The 18,018-nt window shown below is 48.1% G+C and overlaps 3 protein-coding genes across 6 annotated transcripts in view; 2 read left to right on the top strand and 1 right to left on the bottom strand.

Moving 5' to 3' along the window:
- Positions 1-6,704, top strand: part of LOC133349184 (coiled-coil domain-containing protein 18-like) — a 35,392-nt gene extending 28,688 nt beyond the window's left edge. The window contains exons 23-27 of one of the 4 annotated variants that reach the window (XM_061562459.1): positions 571-645; positions 2,128-2,271; positions 2,934-3,053; positions 4,631-4,783; positions 5,464-6,704. In XM_061562459.1, the coding sequence (XP_061418443.1) occupies positions 571-645; positions 2,128-2,271; positions 2,934-3,053; positions 4,631-4,783; positions 5,464-5,484 (513 nt within the window). In that variant the 3' untranslated portion in view covers positions 5,485-6,704. The other 3 variants (XM_061562458.1, XR_009755898.1, XM_061562460.1) reach the window with 3 other exon arrangements.
- A 1,864-nt stretch (positions 6,705-8,568) lies between these two features.
- Positions 8,569-18,018, top strand: part of MCM3AP (minichromosome maintenance complex component 3 associated protein) — a 44,546-nt gene continuing 35,096 nt past the window's right edge. Inside the window, 8 exon segments of the mRNA XM_061562465.1 lie at positions 8,569-8,626; positions 10,061-10,504; positions 10,506-10,682; positions 10,684-12,061; positions 14,197-14,252; positions 14,254-14,418; positions 14,799-14,880; positions 16,113-16,278. Of these exon segments, the coding sequence (XP_061418449.1) occupies positions 10,133-10,504; positions 10,506-10,682; positions 10,684-12,061; positions 14,197-14,252; positions 14,254-14,418; positions 14,799-14,880; positions 16,113-16,278 (2,396 nt within the window). The 5' untranslated portion in view covers positions 8,569-8,626; positions 10,061-10,132.
- The window catches only part of LOC133349193 (zinc transporter ZIP4-like), a 135,878-nt gene continuing 135,574 nt past the window's right edge, over positions 17,715-18,018 (bottom strand). Inside the window, exon 13 of the transcript XR_009755904.1 lies at positions 17,715-17,737. The gene's annotated coding sequence lies outside the window, so the exon portion shown is untranslated. The remainder of the gene's footprint in view (positions 17,738-18,018) is intronic.

Here is an 18,018-nt window from a genome sequence, read left to right as displayed (position 1 = left end):
TACAATGTACAGTAAATAGATTTGGCCAAACTTTTCAATGTTGAAAAATTACCTGCAAATTACTCACTTTGGATTAAATATAGCAACATTGCCCCCTACGCTACAGGGAATACACTATTTCACATCGATTTATGATCGTGCAATATTGTCGAGTTCTCATGTGACACCGTTGTTTTTGCGCTGATTTCTGTTCGTTTCAGTGGTGTACTTTCTTTTGCTTTGCTTTCGTCATTTTGGTGGCCCAGGCCACGATTGCAAATGGGACTCTATCCTGGTTTCTTTTAGTTTTACCTGCTAAAACAAAATAAAATCAAATCTCGTGCGAAAACTTAACAAGAGCCTCGGTAAGACTCAGGAGGGCTTTTCTGGGTATACCTAGCAAAATAATAATAATAATATTTAATGTCGTGGCTTGTTAATAGATGTTTTCATCCATTGGATATCCGGAGCGTTTGTTGTGATTTTGCGCCTTCTGAATAGAGGTGATGATTGTCGGAGCACGCGGTTGAGACGCGTGTGGCAAGCAGCTCCCCGCAGCGACGCGCGCGCGTATGTGTGTGTGCCCTATAGCTGTCGGAGCTGGAGGGGCGAGTGAGCGAGCAGGTGGTGTCGCTCCGCACGGAGGTGGACGCAAAAGAGGAGCAGGTGCTGGCACTGACAGCCGACACGAGCTCACGGAGCGCGCCACTCACGCGCCACGTCTCCCGCTCCGTGTCTCCCCCCACAAGTGGCGCCGACAGACACCGCGTGCTCCGCACACGCGAGGCCAAGTCGTACTTCACCACGCAGATTGCTTTCAGCATAATGTTAAAAGAGCAAGGACACTTTTCGATTTAAAGCTTTCGTGACTGCAGGGATTCATCTTCTTGGTTCTCTCGGTAAAGTCACGTAGAAGGGAAATGATAAAATAATAAAAATACAACATATTAAAATAATTCTCACGACGTTTCGGCCACAACGCAAGCAGCCGTCCCCGACAGACCTGTTCTCCACCTGAGGACGGCTGCTTGCGTTGTGGCCGAAACGTCGTGAGAATGATTTTATAATGTTTTATTTTTATTATTTTATTATTTCCCTTCTACGTGACTTTACCGAAAGAACCAAGAAGAATAAAGAGCAAGGACACTTTCTTTAGTTCTTAACAGCCACTCTTGATGATGAGACACAAGGCCAAAGTGATTTCCTGCTCAAATTGTGGCATTGGTGCTCATCTCTTGTTTAAAGCCCTGTGCCTGTGGGGGAAAAATTCCACATTCCTAAGATGGGAGCGGATCTATCCACATGACAAACCCTGTTGGCTTCCTCATGAAGTGTTACTCATTGACCACCCGAGTTCTCTCAAGAGGAGACATCCCGTGGCTTCTATCCGACGCGTGTTCAAGCAGAGACGCACTCGGGAGGGTTACCCAGCAATGCCGGGTCTCTGGCCTCCGTGGGCGTCACGGGGCGGGGGGGTCCCACACACCGGGAGGCTAGAGCGTGGAACGCGCGGCTACTTTGCTTGTCCCGTCCACCCAGCCCGCCGTACATTCCTGCCTCTCTCCACTGGACGCCGGCCGTTTCTGCTGCCGAGTCTTCGCCTAAGAGCACCCAGAGTATTGTCCTGCTCACTGCGGCCCAGTTAGGGTTGCTGCCTCTTCCACAGCCAACCAACCCTCCTCCGATTTCTCAGTCAGCTTAGGCCTATTAACAATGTTGTGGTATCCTGCGATGCGTTTTTAACACAATGCCGGCACCATGCCTCCGTACAAATCGTTTCCTGCCACCCAAACACGGATATCGATTCTTGGACTGTCCGTGCGTGTGAAACCTGGGCTGCTGACGACCCTAGGCTGGGATGAGGGAATTGCACATTTTATCGTCAGTCAAAGCGTTTCTTGCAAAGTCAACTTGGGCACTCGTTCTTTGATCGCCTTCGACAACGTCACCTGAATCCATCCAAATCACCACTTCACCTGGGGGACCAATAGAAGTCCGGCAGAGATGTTGAATGAAAATTTGACGCTTAAAAAAAAAATACAAGTTGCAGTGGCAGCACCAAAGACAACCTGGGCTCGGGCTGACACCAACACTTCTGCCACCACCATGCTTGCTAACGTCACTCTCTCCCAATCTTGCTCCTCAAAGATCTTGCAGATGGAGGCGAGGTGCGAGCAGCTGAACACCCAGCTGAAGGAGCAGACGGCGGAAGGTGAGAAGAACCGTGCGCTCGTCATCACCCTGCAGGCCAAGTCAGAGGAAAAGTCTCAAGCACTGACAAGCCTACGTGAGGTACAAAGACAAAGATCGCCCATATTGCCTTTAAAAGACCGTTGTTGGGGCAAGTGCTGTTGGTGAGCCACCGATGAAGGTCGATTGAGCACTCGAAGGGGGTGGGTGGTCCAGCATCACCACATCCAGCTGCCTTTGTCTCCCCAGCGTTGATGTTTTTACACACCGTCACCAGATGCTCATTAAGGCTGGGAGGGCGGCAGCGCAGTGGTGACACTCGGCGCCTCACTGCAAGAAGGGCCTGGGTTCCATTTCCAACTCGGGTTCCTTTCAGTGTGGCGTGTGTATGATCTCCCCCTGTTCTGCAGTGTGAGTGATAGTGTGTGGCGTGTGTATGATCTCCCCCTGTTCTGCAGTGTGAGTGATAGTGTGTGGAGTTTGTATGCTCTCCCCCTGTTCTGCATGGGTTTCCTCTGGATTCCCCAGTTTCCTCCCGTAACTACAACAATCATATAATGTAACCGGTATTGGCCAAATATCCGAAATGTGGAAACGTTACCTGCAAATTACGGCACTGGGCTTATGCACGTAGCAACGTGGCACGCTGCGGCGAAAAATTTGGCAGAAGCTTCTTGAAAAAGTCTTGAGACTCGGCGATGCCCTCCTGGGTAAACGGGCGGAGGAACAATACCAATAATAACGCTCACCACGTCTCCCACCAGGTTTGCCTGCAGCTGCGCGCCCGCGCGGAAGGGTTTGAGTGCCGCCTCGTCAACTTGCAGAGGGAGGTGGAACGACTCCACCAGGAGATCGAGGAGAGGGAGAACCTCAACAGAGAGAAGGCACGCAGCGATTTTACATTTCACCCCCAAAAAAAAAAAACACTTAACGTGACAAAAAAAATATCCCCTTGGGATGGAACGCCTCGTTTGCAAGGGAGTCTGCCGGGATGTCGGTTGATTAACATTTATCGCACACGTGATGTATACAAAAATCCCACGTATATCCTTTAACAGACTGTTAGGATAAGTGCTGTTCGCGAGCTCTATGAAGACCAGCACGGCACACGAGGGGGTGGGTGGACAGCACCATGCCCGGGCCGCCTTTTTGTTCTTAGTGGCGATGTTTACACACCGCACCAGGTTGAGTCGACATAGGGGAGGCCCAGGACCGGTCCAGATAATCGTCACTGATGTTGGTCGGGAGCGGGAATCGAACTCGAGTCCTTGGGTTCGTAGCGCAGCGCGCTAACCACCACCCTACCGCTCCCCAATGTACACACGTGTAATGAGCGACTTCCGCGACACGTCGTGTCGAGGGTACTTCTTTTTTTATTTCTTACACGGGCACAACACGGGCCAACCTTATCCTTCTCAGAGAACAACACTTAGATATTAACGTTTCTCCTGGCTACACACACGGCCGATCACTCGGCACGGTCTCACCGCCCTCACTCGGCTACGCCGCTGGCTGGCGGCGTAACGAGGATGGCGATGGAAGCCCCACGTGGCCGGACGACGAAGAGAGATGACGGCGAGTAGCGACGCAGTCCGAGAATCCACCAACGAACCCCGAGCCCTGGTCCGACCTCCGCTTATATCTCCCCAGGCGCGGCTAGGTTCCGCCTCCGGCCACGCCCTCTCGTGGAACCTTCCAGCAGGTTCCCGGAGCATCTCGGCTAACCCCGCCTATTACCTTTGCCCCAGATACGTCTCCCTTTCAGATTGGATGTTGTCTTAGCGGTGCCTGTGCCCGTGCTTCCCTTTCCCAGCCAGCAGGTGTCATCATGTCATTACACACGTATACACTCACGTACACACAGCAACACGTAGTACACGTACGCATGTACGGCGCACACACACATACAACTGTTACGACTTTGGGACCGAAGAGTAGAGTAAGTGCTGGAGTATAAGGAGAGATGTTGAGTACGGGCGGCATTTAACTTAACATCAATTTGTAGAGAATCGATGCCCAGTGAGCCATAAGGGTACCATAGTGGTCTTAAGTGAGTTTAAAAATTCATTGCCTATTAACTACAACTAAGTTTATCTGGTCCTTAATGCGGGAGTTAAACCATCGCTACTACCTCGACCTCTTAGTCCTTTCGGTAAAGTCACGTAGGTAAAAAATGAAATAAAAATTAATGAAAATAAAATAATTTAATTTTTTACCTACGTGACTTTACCGAAAGAACTAAGAGTATGAATCCTTGCAGTCACGAAAGCTTCAAATCTAGAACTACCTCGACCCTCACCAACAGCATCGTGCCCCCGCTACGGCAGCATGCCTGCACACGATACGGTTGCGCGAGAACGCAACTTTCATGTGCCGCTGTGTTCTTCGTAACAAATGTGTGACTGGATCTGCATTGACGTGCGCGCGGGATATTTACGCGCGGATGTCGTCGTCTTCGCAGGACGAGCAGGTATGGCGTCTTGCCGAACAGCTGGGAGCGTCGCAGGCCAGGGAGACGCAGCTGCAGAGCGAGGTGCAGCGAGAGAGAGAGCTGCACCAGCAGCAGCGAGCAGGGAGCAGCGAGCAGGGAGCAGGCAGCCGCCCTCGGCAAGAGGTTGGGGCGCGAGTGCGCACGGCTGAACGCGGCACATTTTGCACAGTTATCTGCGAAACATTGTGCAACTGTCCATAACTTGTGATATTTTCATCCGAAGTTGAGCTATTTTATATAAACTTAGATTACGATAAATCTTGACTTAAATTACTTGTATAAACTTACATTTTAACACGTAGGCTTTCGCGACCAATATTATTCATAATATATGTTTTTGGGTCAGATCGCATTATTTATATATGTGTCGTAACCCTCCACCGACCGACATATATTTAAACTAGTTTTACTACCCGGCTTCGCCCGAGACTTGGATTCTTGTCACTTGGATTAATACACGGCCTGTGCGGAGGGTGGGGGGGGAGGATGCGTGACGTCAGCAGGCACACTGCGTGACGCTGCCGCATGTGGGTGACAACACAGATGTGACGTCACCGCTCACTTGCCGTGCAAAATATCCATTATTGCGCCCCCCCCCAAAATACAAAAGTCTATTGTTATACGTTTTGCATTGTGTACAGTCTGGAAGCTACCCACATGCCAAATTTCCAGTTTGTTGCATGTCAGGAAGTATGCTAAACATTTTGAACAGACACATTCACAAATTTCCCTTTTATATATATATAGATAAGCACATCTCATGGAACAAAATAACGTAAAGATTCGGGTGGGTTTTGTGTCAGGTTTCCGATTTCCGTAGATAGTTGGTCGTATAACGGGGTCGACGAGGCCTTACGATTCACGTGGAGCGGTGGACTTCACGGCTCGTCGACCGCACGAGGGCACCGCACCGCCACCGAGCACGTGGCCACGGAACGATGAGAGCCTCTCTCACCCCGGCGCTACGACCACCCCACACGCAGCACGACGAGACTGTGAAGACTCCAAATTAGACCAGTACGGTGGCGAGATGTTAACTACCTCGCCCGCTATACAGGAGGTCGTAGGTTCTATCCCGACCCTAACCCCTGCTATATATTTCGAGTTTGAATGTCTCTATCCCCGTGGTCACGTGGATTTTTCTCTGGGCTTTTCCGGTTTTTCCCTCCACATTTAGAATCAACGCCACGCTTTTACAGTATTTGGCTGCCCTAAATTTCACGTGATCATAGTATAAAATAGTTTATTGTTTAAGTCTCGAGACTTTTTTTTTGCCTGGTATCCTTTTTGTCAGTAGTTCCTGGGATACTTTTTTTCAGTAGGAGGCAATGTTTCTGCGTGTAATTCCAACCGAGTAATTTGCAGGTGATGTTTCAGTGTTGGAATATTTTGGGCAATACCAGTTACATTGAAAGAGGAAACCCTTACAGAACAGGAGGAGAACTCCACACAGACTCCAAATGAAAGCAGTACGGTGGCGAGATGTTAACTGCCTCGCCAGCTGTGCAGGTTTGTGAGTTCGATCCCGACCCTAACGCCTGTATATTTGGAGTGTGCATTTTCTCCCCGTGGTCGCGTGGATTTTTCTCTGTGTTCTCCGATTTTTACTTTCACATTTAGACTCAACATGCGTTTAGAGTATTTGGATGCTATACATTTCCACGTTATCAGACATTTATTTGAGCTATCATTTGTGGCCAGGTCGCTTCTGACATAGAGCTCATGGGGCCTTACCTGATGAAATAAAATAAAATAAAATTTTAGTTTTAGTACAGCGTCATTGCCACAACTGTTCTTCACCTTTATGTGATGTCATGTTGAAGCAACTTTGGATTTATTTGTATTTGACTTGAGTATTTATTCACGGGAATAATATTAAATGTAATTTATGTCTGTATTTGTAAATAAACACGTTTGTTCTTGACTTAGTTTGTTCACAGTCTTTGATGTTTCAAATTCAGGTATTTGCAATTAATATTACAAAACAACACATGCGTCTTTGTTTTTCAAATAAATAAAATATATTTAGCTATTTTCTAAAATACATTTGCGTTACTTGTGTCTTGTTTTATCTGCATTGTACATCTCGCTGTGTCGGTACAGGATGACAATTTCAAAGGTAAGATAAGGACGATCTCGCCCAAATGCGGCTCAATCCGACCACGGCGAGAGAGGCTTGGCTGCCGTGGATTTGACTTGGACGCACTGACGACAAACCGGGACTAAAATTCGGCCCAGGCATTTGTAAACACACCGGCTAAAATTCGGGCTGTGGGCAATTATTTATGTTTTTTTAAATCCTTTATATTAAGTTCGCTTGCTTGCTTAGGACCGTGCAAATCTTTCGGTCGTTTTTTAACCCACTTCCCGTGATCCAATCGAGCTGACATTTTGCACACAGACTCGTTGTGCGTGACAATTAATGTTCGTGAAAAAATGTTTCCTAAATTTTACACTTTTTAAGACAAATATATTTTATTACCAATTGCTTAATGGTGCAATGCAATCATCTGACCCATTGGTGGCAGCCATCTCAAGCCAGAGGACGAGAGGACTCTAGCCGCCACGCATATAAAGGATTTATAGTGAAAAACTTTATTTTTACTGGTTATACTTATTTTGAATGTGTTGTGCAATGACAAACTGTGTTCGCACTAGATTTGCGATGTGACTGGCTGTGGCGTGATTTTCATTGGGAATCGCGCTGCTTGCGGAGTTTCTCCACGGCCGTGGCACCACAAGCCACACAGCCGGTGTCCGTAATCGAGGATTTTTGGCTTTGAATCGCCTAAATATGCAAATGTTGTGTCGTTAAACCCGCCACCACCCGACAACCGCCAACTTCTTCTTGGTTCTTTCGGTAAAGTGACGTAGAATTGAAATAATAAAACATGATGAAATAATTTTCGATTTAAAGCTTTCGTGACTGCAGGGATTCATCTTCTTGGTTCTTTCGGTAAAGTCACGTAGAAGGGAAGTAATAAAATAATAAAAATAAAACACAATAAAATAATTCTCACGACGTTTCGGCTACAACGCAAGCAGCCGTCTTCAGGTGAAGAATGAGACACTACCAAGCTTGGAGCTTATATATAAGCTGGGTTGGAGGTGGAAGAAGAGCGCCTTAACAAAAGAATGTGCATATCAATAAAATAATTCTCACGGCGTTTCGGCCACAACGCAAGTAGCCGTCCTCAGGTGGAGAACAGGTCTGTCTTATTTAATTATGTTTAATTTTTATTATTTTATTATTTCCCTTCTACGTGACTTTACCGAAAGAACCAAGAAGATGAATCCCTGCAAGTCACGAAAGCTTCAAATCGAAATTTAACAGCCAACTTAGTAAGGCTTGCGGACGTTAACGTAACGTGTCAATTTCGTTACGAGGGCAGCAACACGGCTCTGCTGGAGAGTAAAACCCACGACATTTACAATTCAAGTACACACAGTGAGTGCGTTTTCTTGGTTCTTTCGGTAAAGTCACGTAGAAGGGAAGTAATACAATAATAAAAATAAAACATAATAAAATAATTCTCACGACGTTTATTATGTTTATTATTGTATTACTTCCCTTCTACGTGACTTTACCGAAAGAACCAAGAAGATGAATCATTGCAGTCACGAAAGCTTCAAATCTGGGTTGATATCTCGCTGTGGTTCAGTTGTCGTTTCGTTTGCTCTTCGAGGGAATTTCGGGATCGCCGTCATGTCGCGTTACGTCACGATGCGTGGCGATATTCGTCATATCGCGATAAAAGTCACGATTTATCGCGATACTCTTCATACAACGATATTCGTGATATCGCGATATTCGTAATTTCGTGATATCGCGATATTCGTGATATCGCGATACTCATCGCGACCCCCCCCCACCCCCCGTGCTGAATCCGTGACGTATTCGCGGCGCGCGCCCTGATGACGTCACGCGGAGCTTAGAGAGAAGATGGCGGCGAGGAGACAACTCGGGTAGAGACACGGAGACAACAGAGACACGGGGAGAGAGACACGGGGAGAGAGGCACGGGGAGAGACACGGGGAGAGACACGGGGACAACAGAGACACGGGGAGAGAGACACGGGGAGAGACACGGGGACAACAGAGACACGGGGAGAGAGACACGGGGAGAGACACGGGGACAACAGAGACACGGGGACAACAGAGACACGGGGACAACAGAGACACGGGGACAACAGAGACGGGGACAACAGAGATACGGAGAGAGAGACAGGGAGAGACACGGGGACAACAGAGACACGGGGAGATAGGCACGGGGAGAGACGGGGACAACAGAGACACGGAGAAAGAGACGGGGAGAGACACGGGGAGAGAGGCACGGGGAGAGACAGAGAGAGACACGGGGACAACAGAGACATGAAGAGAGAGACAGAGAGAGACAGAGAGAGACACGGGGAGAGACACATAGAGACACGGAGAGAGACACGGGGACAACAGAGATACGGAGAAAGACACGGGGACATGGAGACAACAGAGACACGGAGAGAGACACGGAGAGAGACACGGGGAGAGACACGGAGACAGAGAGACACGGGGACCACAGAGACACGGATTATTGATTAAATGTGGCAGGGAATGGGGGTCGCTATGGAATGTGTTGGTGACCAAAACAATGTACAGCAGTCAAACTGTGTTGTTGATGAAAGACTAAGGAGGGTAAATAAACTAAATAGACGCAGTTTATTCCGTCACTTGTTTACCTATCACAATGTGTTGTTGTTATCTGCTGTATACACGCTGCTGCTGCTGCTGTGTACAAGTTGCTGTGCGTGTAATGCAGCCCCCCCAACTATTTGGGTCAAAGACACAAAAAAAACCCTAAAACAATGTCTCTCTCTCTCTTATTCTTCTTTGAAAAGTTGCCGTGGGTCGAGTAATAACGGAGTGACGGCCAATGAATGGGGCGCGTCCGAGAGCGCGTACACACAACACCGAGGGGTCGTGAACTCACGTGCAAGACACTACGACTACTACACGTGATTGTTACACACCCTTGCAGGATTATGCTGCAGAAATTACATCTTTACATAGTTTCATTTGAACACAAGTCACTGGTGAAAGGCCCTCGCCGATGGCGACAATTGGCACGGACAGAGTTGTAATCGGCGAGCGTGAAGACGGTTCTTCTGGAGCTGAGAGTAAGGTTATTTATGATGATGAGGTTGTGGTGTGAAAGAGATTAGTCAAGGCGATGATTGGAGGGAATTCCAATGGGGACAGCGAGAGAGTAAGCAGAAGGTGAAGTGTTGTTGTAGGTGTTGAGCCGGTGACATGCAAGTCGGTGACATGCAAGTTAGTGACATGTAACTTTGTGATATGTATTTCGTGACATTGTTACTCGCTGATATGTACCGCTCACCTGCCGTGTTCTTTTTTACGTTGCAGATCTTTGTAAAAAAAAAATACAGTTCCACGAGCAGGGTGAAAAGTCACCCCTTCTCGCTTGCCTGGGCGATCATGCAGAACCCCGGCTTCACTGGCTTTTCATTTGGCATTGCCAACTCGTCAAGCCAGCCTCCTCCACCGCCCCTGACAAGTCAGCCAAGCTTCGAGTCTTTTGGCCAAAGAAGTTCCTTACCATTCAACGCCCTCTCCAATCATGGAACCGCCTCACATCCGTCAACGTTCGTTCAGCAGCCACCAGCCTTTAGCCAGTCGAGTAATAATTTTTCTCAGCAGAGCAGCGCGTTTCAGCAGCCTTCCAACGCGATCTTTGGTCAGAGCAATACTGGAGTCTCCTTCTTTCAGCCGGCAGTCCCGTCCTTTGGTCAAACAAGAGCCCCCCCGGCTTTTGGTCAGACCTCGGGATCCAGCGTCGCCACGAGACAAGTCTGTTGGCTCTGGGCTTAATGGACGTTTAGGAGGAGATGGCATGAACGCGGGTCAGAGTGCATTCTTCGGCCAGCCCTCAAGCCAGGCAAGGCTCGGTGGTTCATTGTTTAATGCACCACCGAGTCAAGGCTTTAGTCCTTTAAGGATGAGCTCTAATAGTCTGTTAGGTGCAAATAAGCTCTCGACAAGCTGGAATCGGTAATGCTAGTAGCTCAACATTTTCCAGCCCGTCCCGAAATACATTTTTTCAGTCCTCGGTTGACACTGCTTCACAACTTCCATCCACCAGAGTTGGTCAGTCCGGAGGTGTGAGCTATCAACAAACGGGCAAATTAAATTTCGGCCAGCCTTTTGATGAGAGTAAAAAAACGATCCCCAACATCACCTTGCAACGTTTCGTGGTGAACAACGAACAGCCGTCTCCGAACAAAGGATCTGACCATCCGCCCACCGGTTCTGGATTCGCGAGGTCAACTAACATGGCCAAACCTTTTGACATTGCCCCAGAGGGTTTTGGCTCGTCTGCACGCTTCGGTATTGAAGTGTCCGTGAACCAGGAAACCGGTTCCAGGCAGCCTCTGGTTGCCTCCAGAGGATTAGGAGCAATGCCTTTCAGTTTTAGCAAACCAGATGAACACAAATCGCACCACGTATCAGAAGCTTCTGAGAGGAAAATTGCAGATGCGGCGCCTGACACCGCTACGTTTAGATTTACAAATCCAAATACATCAAACGCCAGCAGTGGTGGAGCTACAGGTTTCACATTTAACCATCCTGATTCCAACAGCTTATTATTTGGTGCAAGGAAGGAGGAGGAGAAAGGTACCGGACTCCCGTCAAACAAAGAACGTTTCGCGGAACAGAATTTGTCCAAAACCGAACAGTACAGCGCTGAACCATTCCCGAAGAGTGACCGCGAGAGCGGATCTGCGTCCGGAACGTTGTTTGGCGCGTCTAAAGACAGGAGGTTCGAGGAGAGGAAGCGATCTCCCCAGGGTAAGGAGAAGAGCGACAAACCTCCGCTGAAGAGGACGGGGCGCATGGCTCAGAGGGGGGGGAACCTCTTTAGCCGTGCTTTGCAGGACGCTTGCCAGGGCAACAAGAGAGAAAGGCCGTCGAAGAGACCGCTTGATTATGACGACAGAGACAAGAGTCGTGCAGATAAAGCTGAACCCTCCACCTCGCGGGAGCACGCTGAGGTACCCGGGACAAAGAGGGGTGCAAGAAAGCATCAGGGTTACGAGAAATTGAGGGTGGACGAAGACAAACCGTTGGCGCATCGCCACGCAGAGCGGGAGTTGACGAGGATGAGAAGCAGGGAACCAAAACCAGGGAAAAAAGGCAACACAAAGGACTCAAGCCTCGCGGTCGTATTGACAAAGCAACAAGTGGGGAGCGCTGCGAAGGACGTTGAAGACTCTGCGGCTAATGTAAGCGGAGCAAGAAAATTCCAGGCAGAGAAAATAAAAAAGGACTCCGTTTCGCCTCGTCATGACGTCGCAGAGGAGTCAAAAAAGACGAGGATGGAGGCTTCACATCGGAGAACGCGAAGAGGTGAGATGAGAGCAGCGGTCTCCCCCACATTGCCTCGTCTCTCCTGTGTTGCTCGCCTGTCTCTTATATCCGTATCTCTTGCCCCCTTTTCCCATGTCGTCTCATCTCCCCGTGTCTCTCCCTCACATCCTTACATCTCTTGTACAACTCTCATCTTCCTGCTCTCTTCTGCCCTGTATCTTCCCCACCTTGTCTAAATCTCTGCATCCCTGTGTAGTGACATCGCGGGCTGTCACTGTGTAGTGCCGGCCCGAGAGAGGCTAGGTCAGTGCTGATTGATAGCGCTGGATGGCATTGGCGTGTAGTGCCAGCCCTACAGGATAGGGTGTCGGAGTGCTGGCCGTAAGAATGGGGTTACTAAAGGTCATGGCACTCTGGTTGACCCCTGAGGACACCTGACCGGTTAAGTCTACAAAGGGGCCCCAAGTGGGGGCTCGGGGTGGTCACGTGGTCGGGGTCCAGATCCTGCTCGAGGATTCTGGAAGGTGGTCGTGGCCAAGGGTGGAGCCAGCCACGCCGCAGAGGATATAAGCCGGGTCCCCAGAGGGACCGGCGCTGTTGTTCATCCTGAAGAAACTTTCGTACTACGTACTACGTTCTACAAGTCTCCAACACGTTGTAATTAGTGTAGTTAGCCTGGTGGTAATAATAATAATTCAATTTATAACGCGCGCAAATTTGCGGACGTAACGGCCGCAACTCAGAGGCACGGAGCCAAGCTCAGAGTCGCTCGAAAGCGTGGCTATAGAGGTGAGTTTTTAAGTCTCTCTTGAAGGAGGCGATTGAGGTGATGCTGCGAATGTGCAGAGGGATTGCATTCCAGACTGTTGGTGCTGACACCGAGAAGCGGCACATAGATATGACCATCCTGGATCTTTGTATCAAAAGGAGGTCGTGAGTCGCGCTGCACAGGCATCTGCCGTGTGCTGAGCTGCAAGTTGTCAATAATGAAGGAAGGTACGGCGGGCAGGCAGATATATAACAACCATAGGTTGTTATTTTGTTAAGGGGCAGTTGCCCCGTGTGTTGGTGTTAAATAAATGTGATTGCATCCAAGAGTACGTCTGAAACTCGGTTGAACTCACTACACCTGTAACTTAAGATTTAATAACCAATCGTGTTGTCTGATTGGATTACTCTGTAATTATTATAATTCGCTTTCATCATAGTTCTACATTTTATTGAATTTCGAGAGAAGTCATTGATATCCATAATATACGTTTTTTTGGGATAGATCGCGTACATATAAATGTGTCGTTAAACCCGCCACCACCCGACACAACCAATTAGTAAGGTTTGTCACGTAAACAGAACATGCCGATTCGTTACTAGTACAGCACACACGAGTATTTTTGGAGAGTAAATCCACAACATTTCAAATTTGAGTACAAATCTGAGCCATTATTATTCCCTGTATCCTGGCAAGCTCTATCAGAGATGCTTGCATGTAGCAAGCGGCCCCTGCCTTATTAATTCGCCCTGCTTTTGAGTTTGAGTTCCTGCTTAACCGTGGTCTCCCTCTGGCTGTTTGCTGGTTTGAGGATGAACCCAATGTTCAAAGTGAGTTTCTGCTCACATAAGCACTGAGGTGGTGCTTGTCCCCTGTGTGCAGCCTGGGCCGGTGGTGGAAATTCCTCATTGCTATGACAGGACGAGTATTTCCATAGGGCAATCACCGTTGATCAAGTCGAACTACATTTTCCGACGTCAGGTGATATCATGGGATGAGAAAAGAAGTTGACAATGTCACATTGTATTTCTCAAGTCTGGTCATTTGCAAAAGAGGGTTTATGAGTCATTGATTGATTGGTTGGTGATGTGTTTTTGCTGCTATTTATAATTTCAACACCTCGTAATAACAACCCTGTTCCATTCAAGCGTGCTGCCTGTTGTGCCATCGCGTCTGGCTCGGTGCACTGTTTCTGAGCTGGAGTGGAATGGTTGGTGCAGCAGTGAATTGACTCAATAATGCAAACGCTTAAAATGTGGAGAGTTCCGAGTTTTGGTGAATAGTTCATATTAACGGGTTTCGTGGAACATTTTTTAAATCATAATTATGGATTACGTTGCATATCTGTGCTTTGTAATTTAAAGTGGTAAAAGTGTCAATTTGTTTTTCTTTTCGTGTTTGGCAGGGTCTGTGAAAAATCTGCTTATCAAGAAAGTTAGTTCTGAGAGTCCTCCATTGAACTGTGGCCTCGCCATCACCATCGTCCTCGCAACTGTGCTCCATTGTGTGCAAGCACGTTCCCCCCGAGCGGAACACGCGAGACGCCGTGCGGGCGTGGTTCGGCAAAGTGCGTCGCATCACCTGCCACCCGCAGAAGCAACAGGCCATCGTGCACTTTGAAGATCACGTGAGCGCCACTGTTCTCACAACTACTGCTGCCTACCATTGTTATTACTCGGCTCGCTTACTGCAGGAGCCTCATGGAGGCTCAAGATTCTCTCTCTTTTTTCAGGGAGGGTCCGGCTTATGACTTCACAGTTGAGTATTATCGAGTTGGGTCATTTACAAGTAATTAGGAAAATTTGGTTCCTGACTCCAGGCACGCAATGCCCTACTCTTTGATATCCACTGTGGAGCAGACGGTTCATGTTAATGTATAGCTCATACACCGTCATACACTGATTGTGGTGATGTTGCCTGAGATAATTGTGATCAAAATATGTTCGCTCCGTTGTTTAACCAAGTGCCATTTGATGTGACGTGGATTGTTCTGGCTGTGCTACACAGGCCATGGCCAGCGCTGCTCTCCGGAAAGGTTGGAAAGTTGGAGGAAAGGAAGTGTCTCTCTATTGGTATCGCCGACGATCAGGTACACCCACCTTTGACGATGCATCGAGGTTATTGACTTTCTCACCGCTTAAGTATTCTGAATAACTATCTCAAAGACAAATAGCAGTGAACTATTTGTCTTTGTCAACGTGACACATTTTTACTGATTGGCCGTGTCGGGTGGTGGAGGGTTACGACACATTTATAAATAAACGCGATCTAAACCCAAAAATCGTTGATTATGAACTATCTCATTGTTCGGTTATATTCGCGGAGGAGCGGTGGTTCAGTGGTGACCGTATTATACGATGAACCTGGCCACCAGAGTTCGATTCCTGGCCACGGCTAACAACGGTAGCGAGCAATATCAGAACTGGTCCCGCACTGATTGGCATGGTGAAGATGTATTTGGGTAAAATTCCACAATGTCCGGAGTGTCGGGGGAACTTCATTCGGTAGTGGAATAAGGTGGGAAATTTCGTAAACTGAACGTTCGGAATTCGATTGATACCTGTGTATAGGATCACAGAGCTTGGGCAATTGTTGGCACCGGCTCGCAGTATGCCTGCCTTTACGCTCATCTGAAGTTCTTCGCTCCTCCGAGTTCCTTTGAAAGCGAGAAAATACCGTGGAGCGCATCACAATTTAGAAATTGTAAATTAATATTAGTACTATAAGTTGATCAGTCGTTCAGTGTAGTTAATTATTTAACAATTTAGGAACAGTCCACTGCTGGATGGATGCTGGATGGTGGCCACGTGTCTTGTGCTGCCGCATTGGCACCCCCCCCCGCCATGTGCCGTGGCTTTGTCTCTCCTCTGTCTTCACCACCACCGGTCCTTTTACTTTGGCCATATACTATCTTGTCCTTGTCAATCACAGTTTTTATTCTACACACACACACTCATCGTGCATTGTGGGTAAAAGCAAGTGAAATTTCATTCTGTGTCATCACGTAAGTGATTGTTTAGTCCATGGGTCTATTCGTTTTGCGGACATGTTATCAAGCAGAATTTGTTTAAGCAATTAAACTTCTGAACGATTTTGACTTTGTGAGTCTCATCAGCAGTCCGACCTTATAAACGAACGCTGAATTGCCAGGTGTCATAGGCAAGAGCACTTCGTAAAAAATATGACCACCCCGTTCAACGCACATAATGCAACAACACCAACTCATCACACGTTCCTATGGAGCACTATGGGTAAGACTAAGCGAAAGCAGCAAGTACGCATGTTGTTGACTCAATGCCAAACGTCGTTTGCGCTCTCCAGGCTCTATCTCCAAGTCGCCCGTGGAGCCAACTGAAGACATCGAAGCAGGCTTCAGGCAAGTATCCGCAACAGTTTTCCAAGCAGAGGAGGCCTCCTGCAGAGCGGAAGAGGCGAGCGGCGTTGCGCCATCCACACACCTCGCCACGCGGGAATCCGCCAAGACCAGGTGTGGAACAAAGTGTGTGGCCGTCGCACGTTCCAGACGCGTGCGCGGGGCTTACGCTAAGCACAAAACCTTTGTCGTGGTCCGTTCTTTACACTTGCGTCTGACCAGCGTAACGAATGCACCGATTTATCGGTCGATATTCGTTCTTTACCAAGGCAACATCAGAATTAACATTACATCTGTGACATTGGTACGTTTGGCATTTGAGTGGGTGAATGAGAGATACAAGCGCCCTATTCGGTTTCATCAGAATATGTGTTGTAGCGCAATTCACGATTCCGAGGCAGGTTGCTGTTAGGGGCTCATGCCACGTTTATTAAGGGCTTACGCCGAACCAAAAGCCCCCTAGCCGATAACTCCCCAGGGGACAGGGAACTGGGATCCCTACACCTCGATTAACTCGGCTCTCCTCCCTGTCCCGGCCTGGGACTAGCCCTAACCTCGGCCGGTCGGGCGGAGTAGCCTCCCCTAGCCTCGTGTGAGGATCAACTACCCGAGTCCCCACTCCTAATCCCGACGAACCCCGGTTACATCCCGGGTCCCCCTTTAAATACCCCCCTTGGGGCATGACGTCACCGTCCCCCACGGCCCCCGCCTGACGTCACGTTCCGCGACGCCACTCTCCCCGAGGGCGAGCGTGACGTGATGTCACCCATTACACCTCTACATATGTATTTAAGCTGGAGGAATCCAATGAGCTATAAAACTATTTTTCACAGGTGTCCAGTAGGTCACAGATGTCCAGTAGTGGCGCTGGTGAACCATCTTGGAAACGGAGAAGCCCTAGTGGTGAATTTAGAAATGACAGTGACTTGGTTCCCACAGAGAATCTCTAGAGTAAAAAAAAATGTTGCCAGGTAAGGCCCACTGAGCTATAAAGCTATTTTTCAGAAGAGACCTGGCCACAATGATAGTTCAACGAAGCGGCTTATCGCGTGGAAATGTATAACACATGTTTCTAAATGAGGAGGGAAAAACCGGAGGACCCGGAGAAAAATCCACGCGACCGCAGGGAGAACATGCACACTCAAAAAAGTACAGGCGTCAAGGTCGGGATCGAACCCACGACCTCCTATATACCAGGCAAGATAGTTAACATCTTGCTACCCATGGCACGCCCCGAGAGACAGCTGTGTCCTCAACAAACTCAACACAGGAAGGGAAAACAGACTGGCACACACAGCCTAAGAGAGGACAAAGCTATTACAGCCTTTCACAGTAACTAATTTTAGATGAACTCAACAGCAACAGTTTCCAATACTTAGCAGAGAAAATGTGTGCGAGTGTTATCACCACTTTATATAATGACTTAATAACTAGCATAGTGTAATGGAAAGTGCATTGAAAGTGGGGGAAAGGATAAAAAAATTAACCCGTAAAAACAAAGTTTTTCACTATAAATCCTTTATATGCGTGGCGGCTAGAGTCCTCTCGTCCTCTGGCTTGAGATGGCTGCCACCTATGGGTCAGATGATTGCCTGCCACCATTAAGCAATTGGTAATTAAATATAATTTTTTTTTTCCTAAAAAGTGTAAAGTTATGGAAAAAAATTTTCACGAAAATAAATTGTCACGCACAACGAGTCTGTGTGCAAAATGTCAGCTCGATTGGATCACGGGAAGTGGGTTAAAAAACGACCAAAAGATTTGCACGGTCGTAAGCGCGCAAGCAAGCAAGTGAACTTAATATAAAGGATTTAACAATAGAGTAAATTAATTTTAACCACCCGAAGGCTTGCT

The sequence above is a fragment of the Lethenteron reissneri genome, chromosome 29, assembly GCF_015708825.2.
Source record: "Lethenteron reissneri isolate LAM-NWPU_2019-01 chromosome 29, ASM1570882v1, whole genome shotgun sequence".
NCBI classification, from domain to species: Eukaryota; Metazoa; Chordata; class Hyperoartia; order Petromyzontiformes; family Petromyzontidae; genus Lethenteron; species Lethenteron reissneri.
Note: the sequence above shows the minus strand (reverse complement) of the source record. Positions and strands in the feature narration are given on the sequence as shown.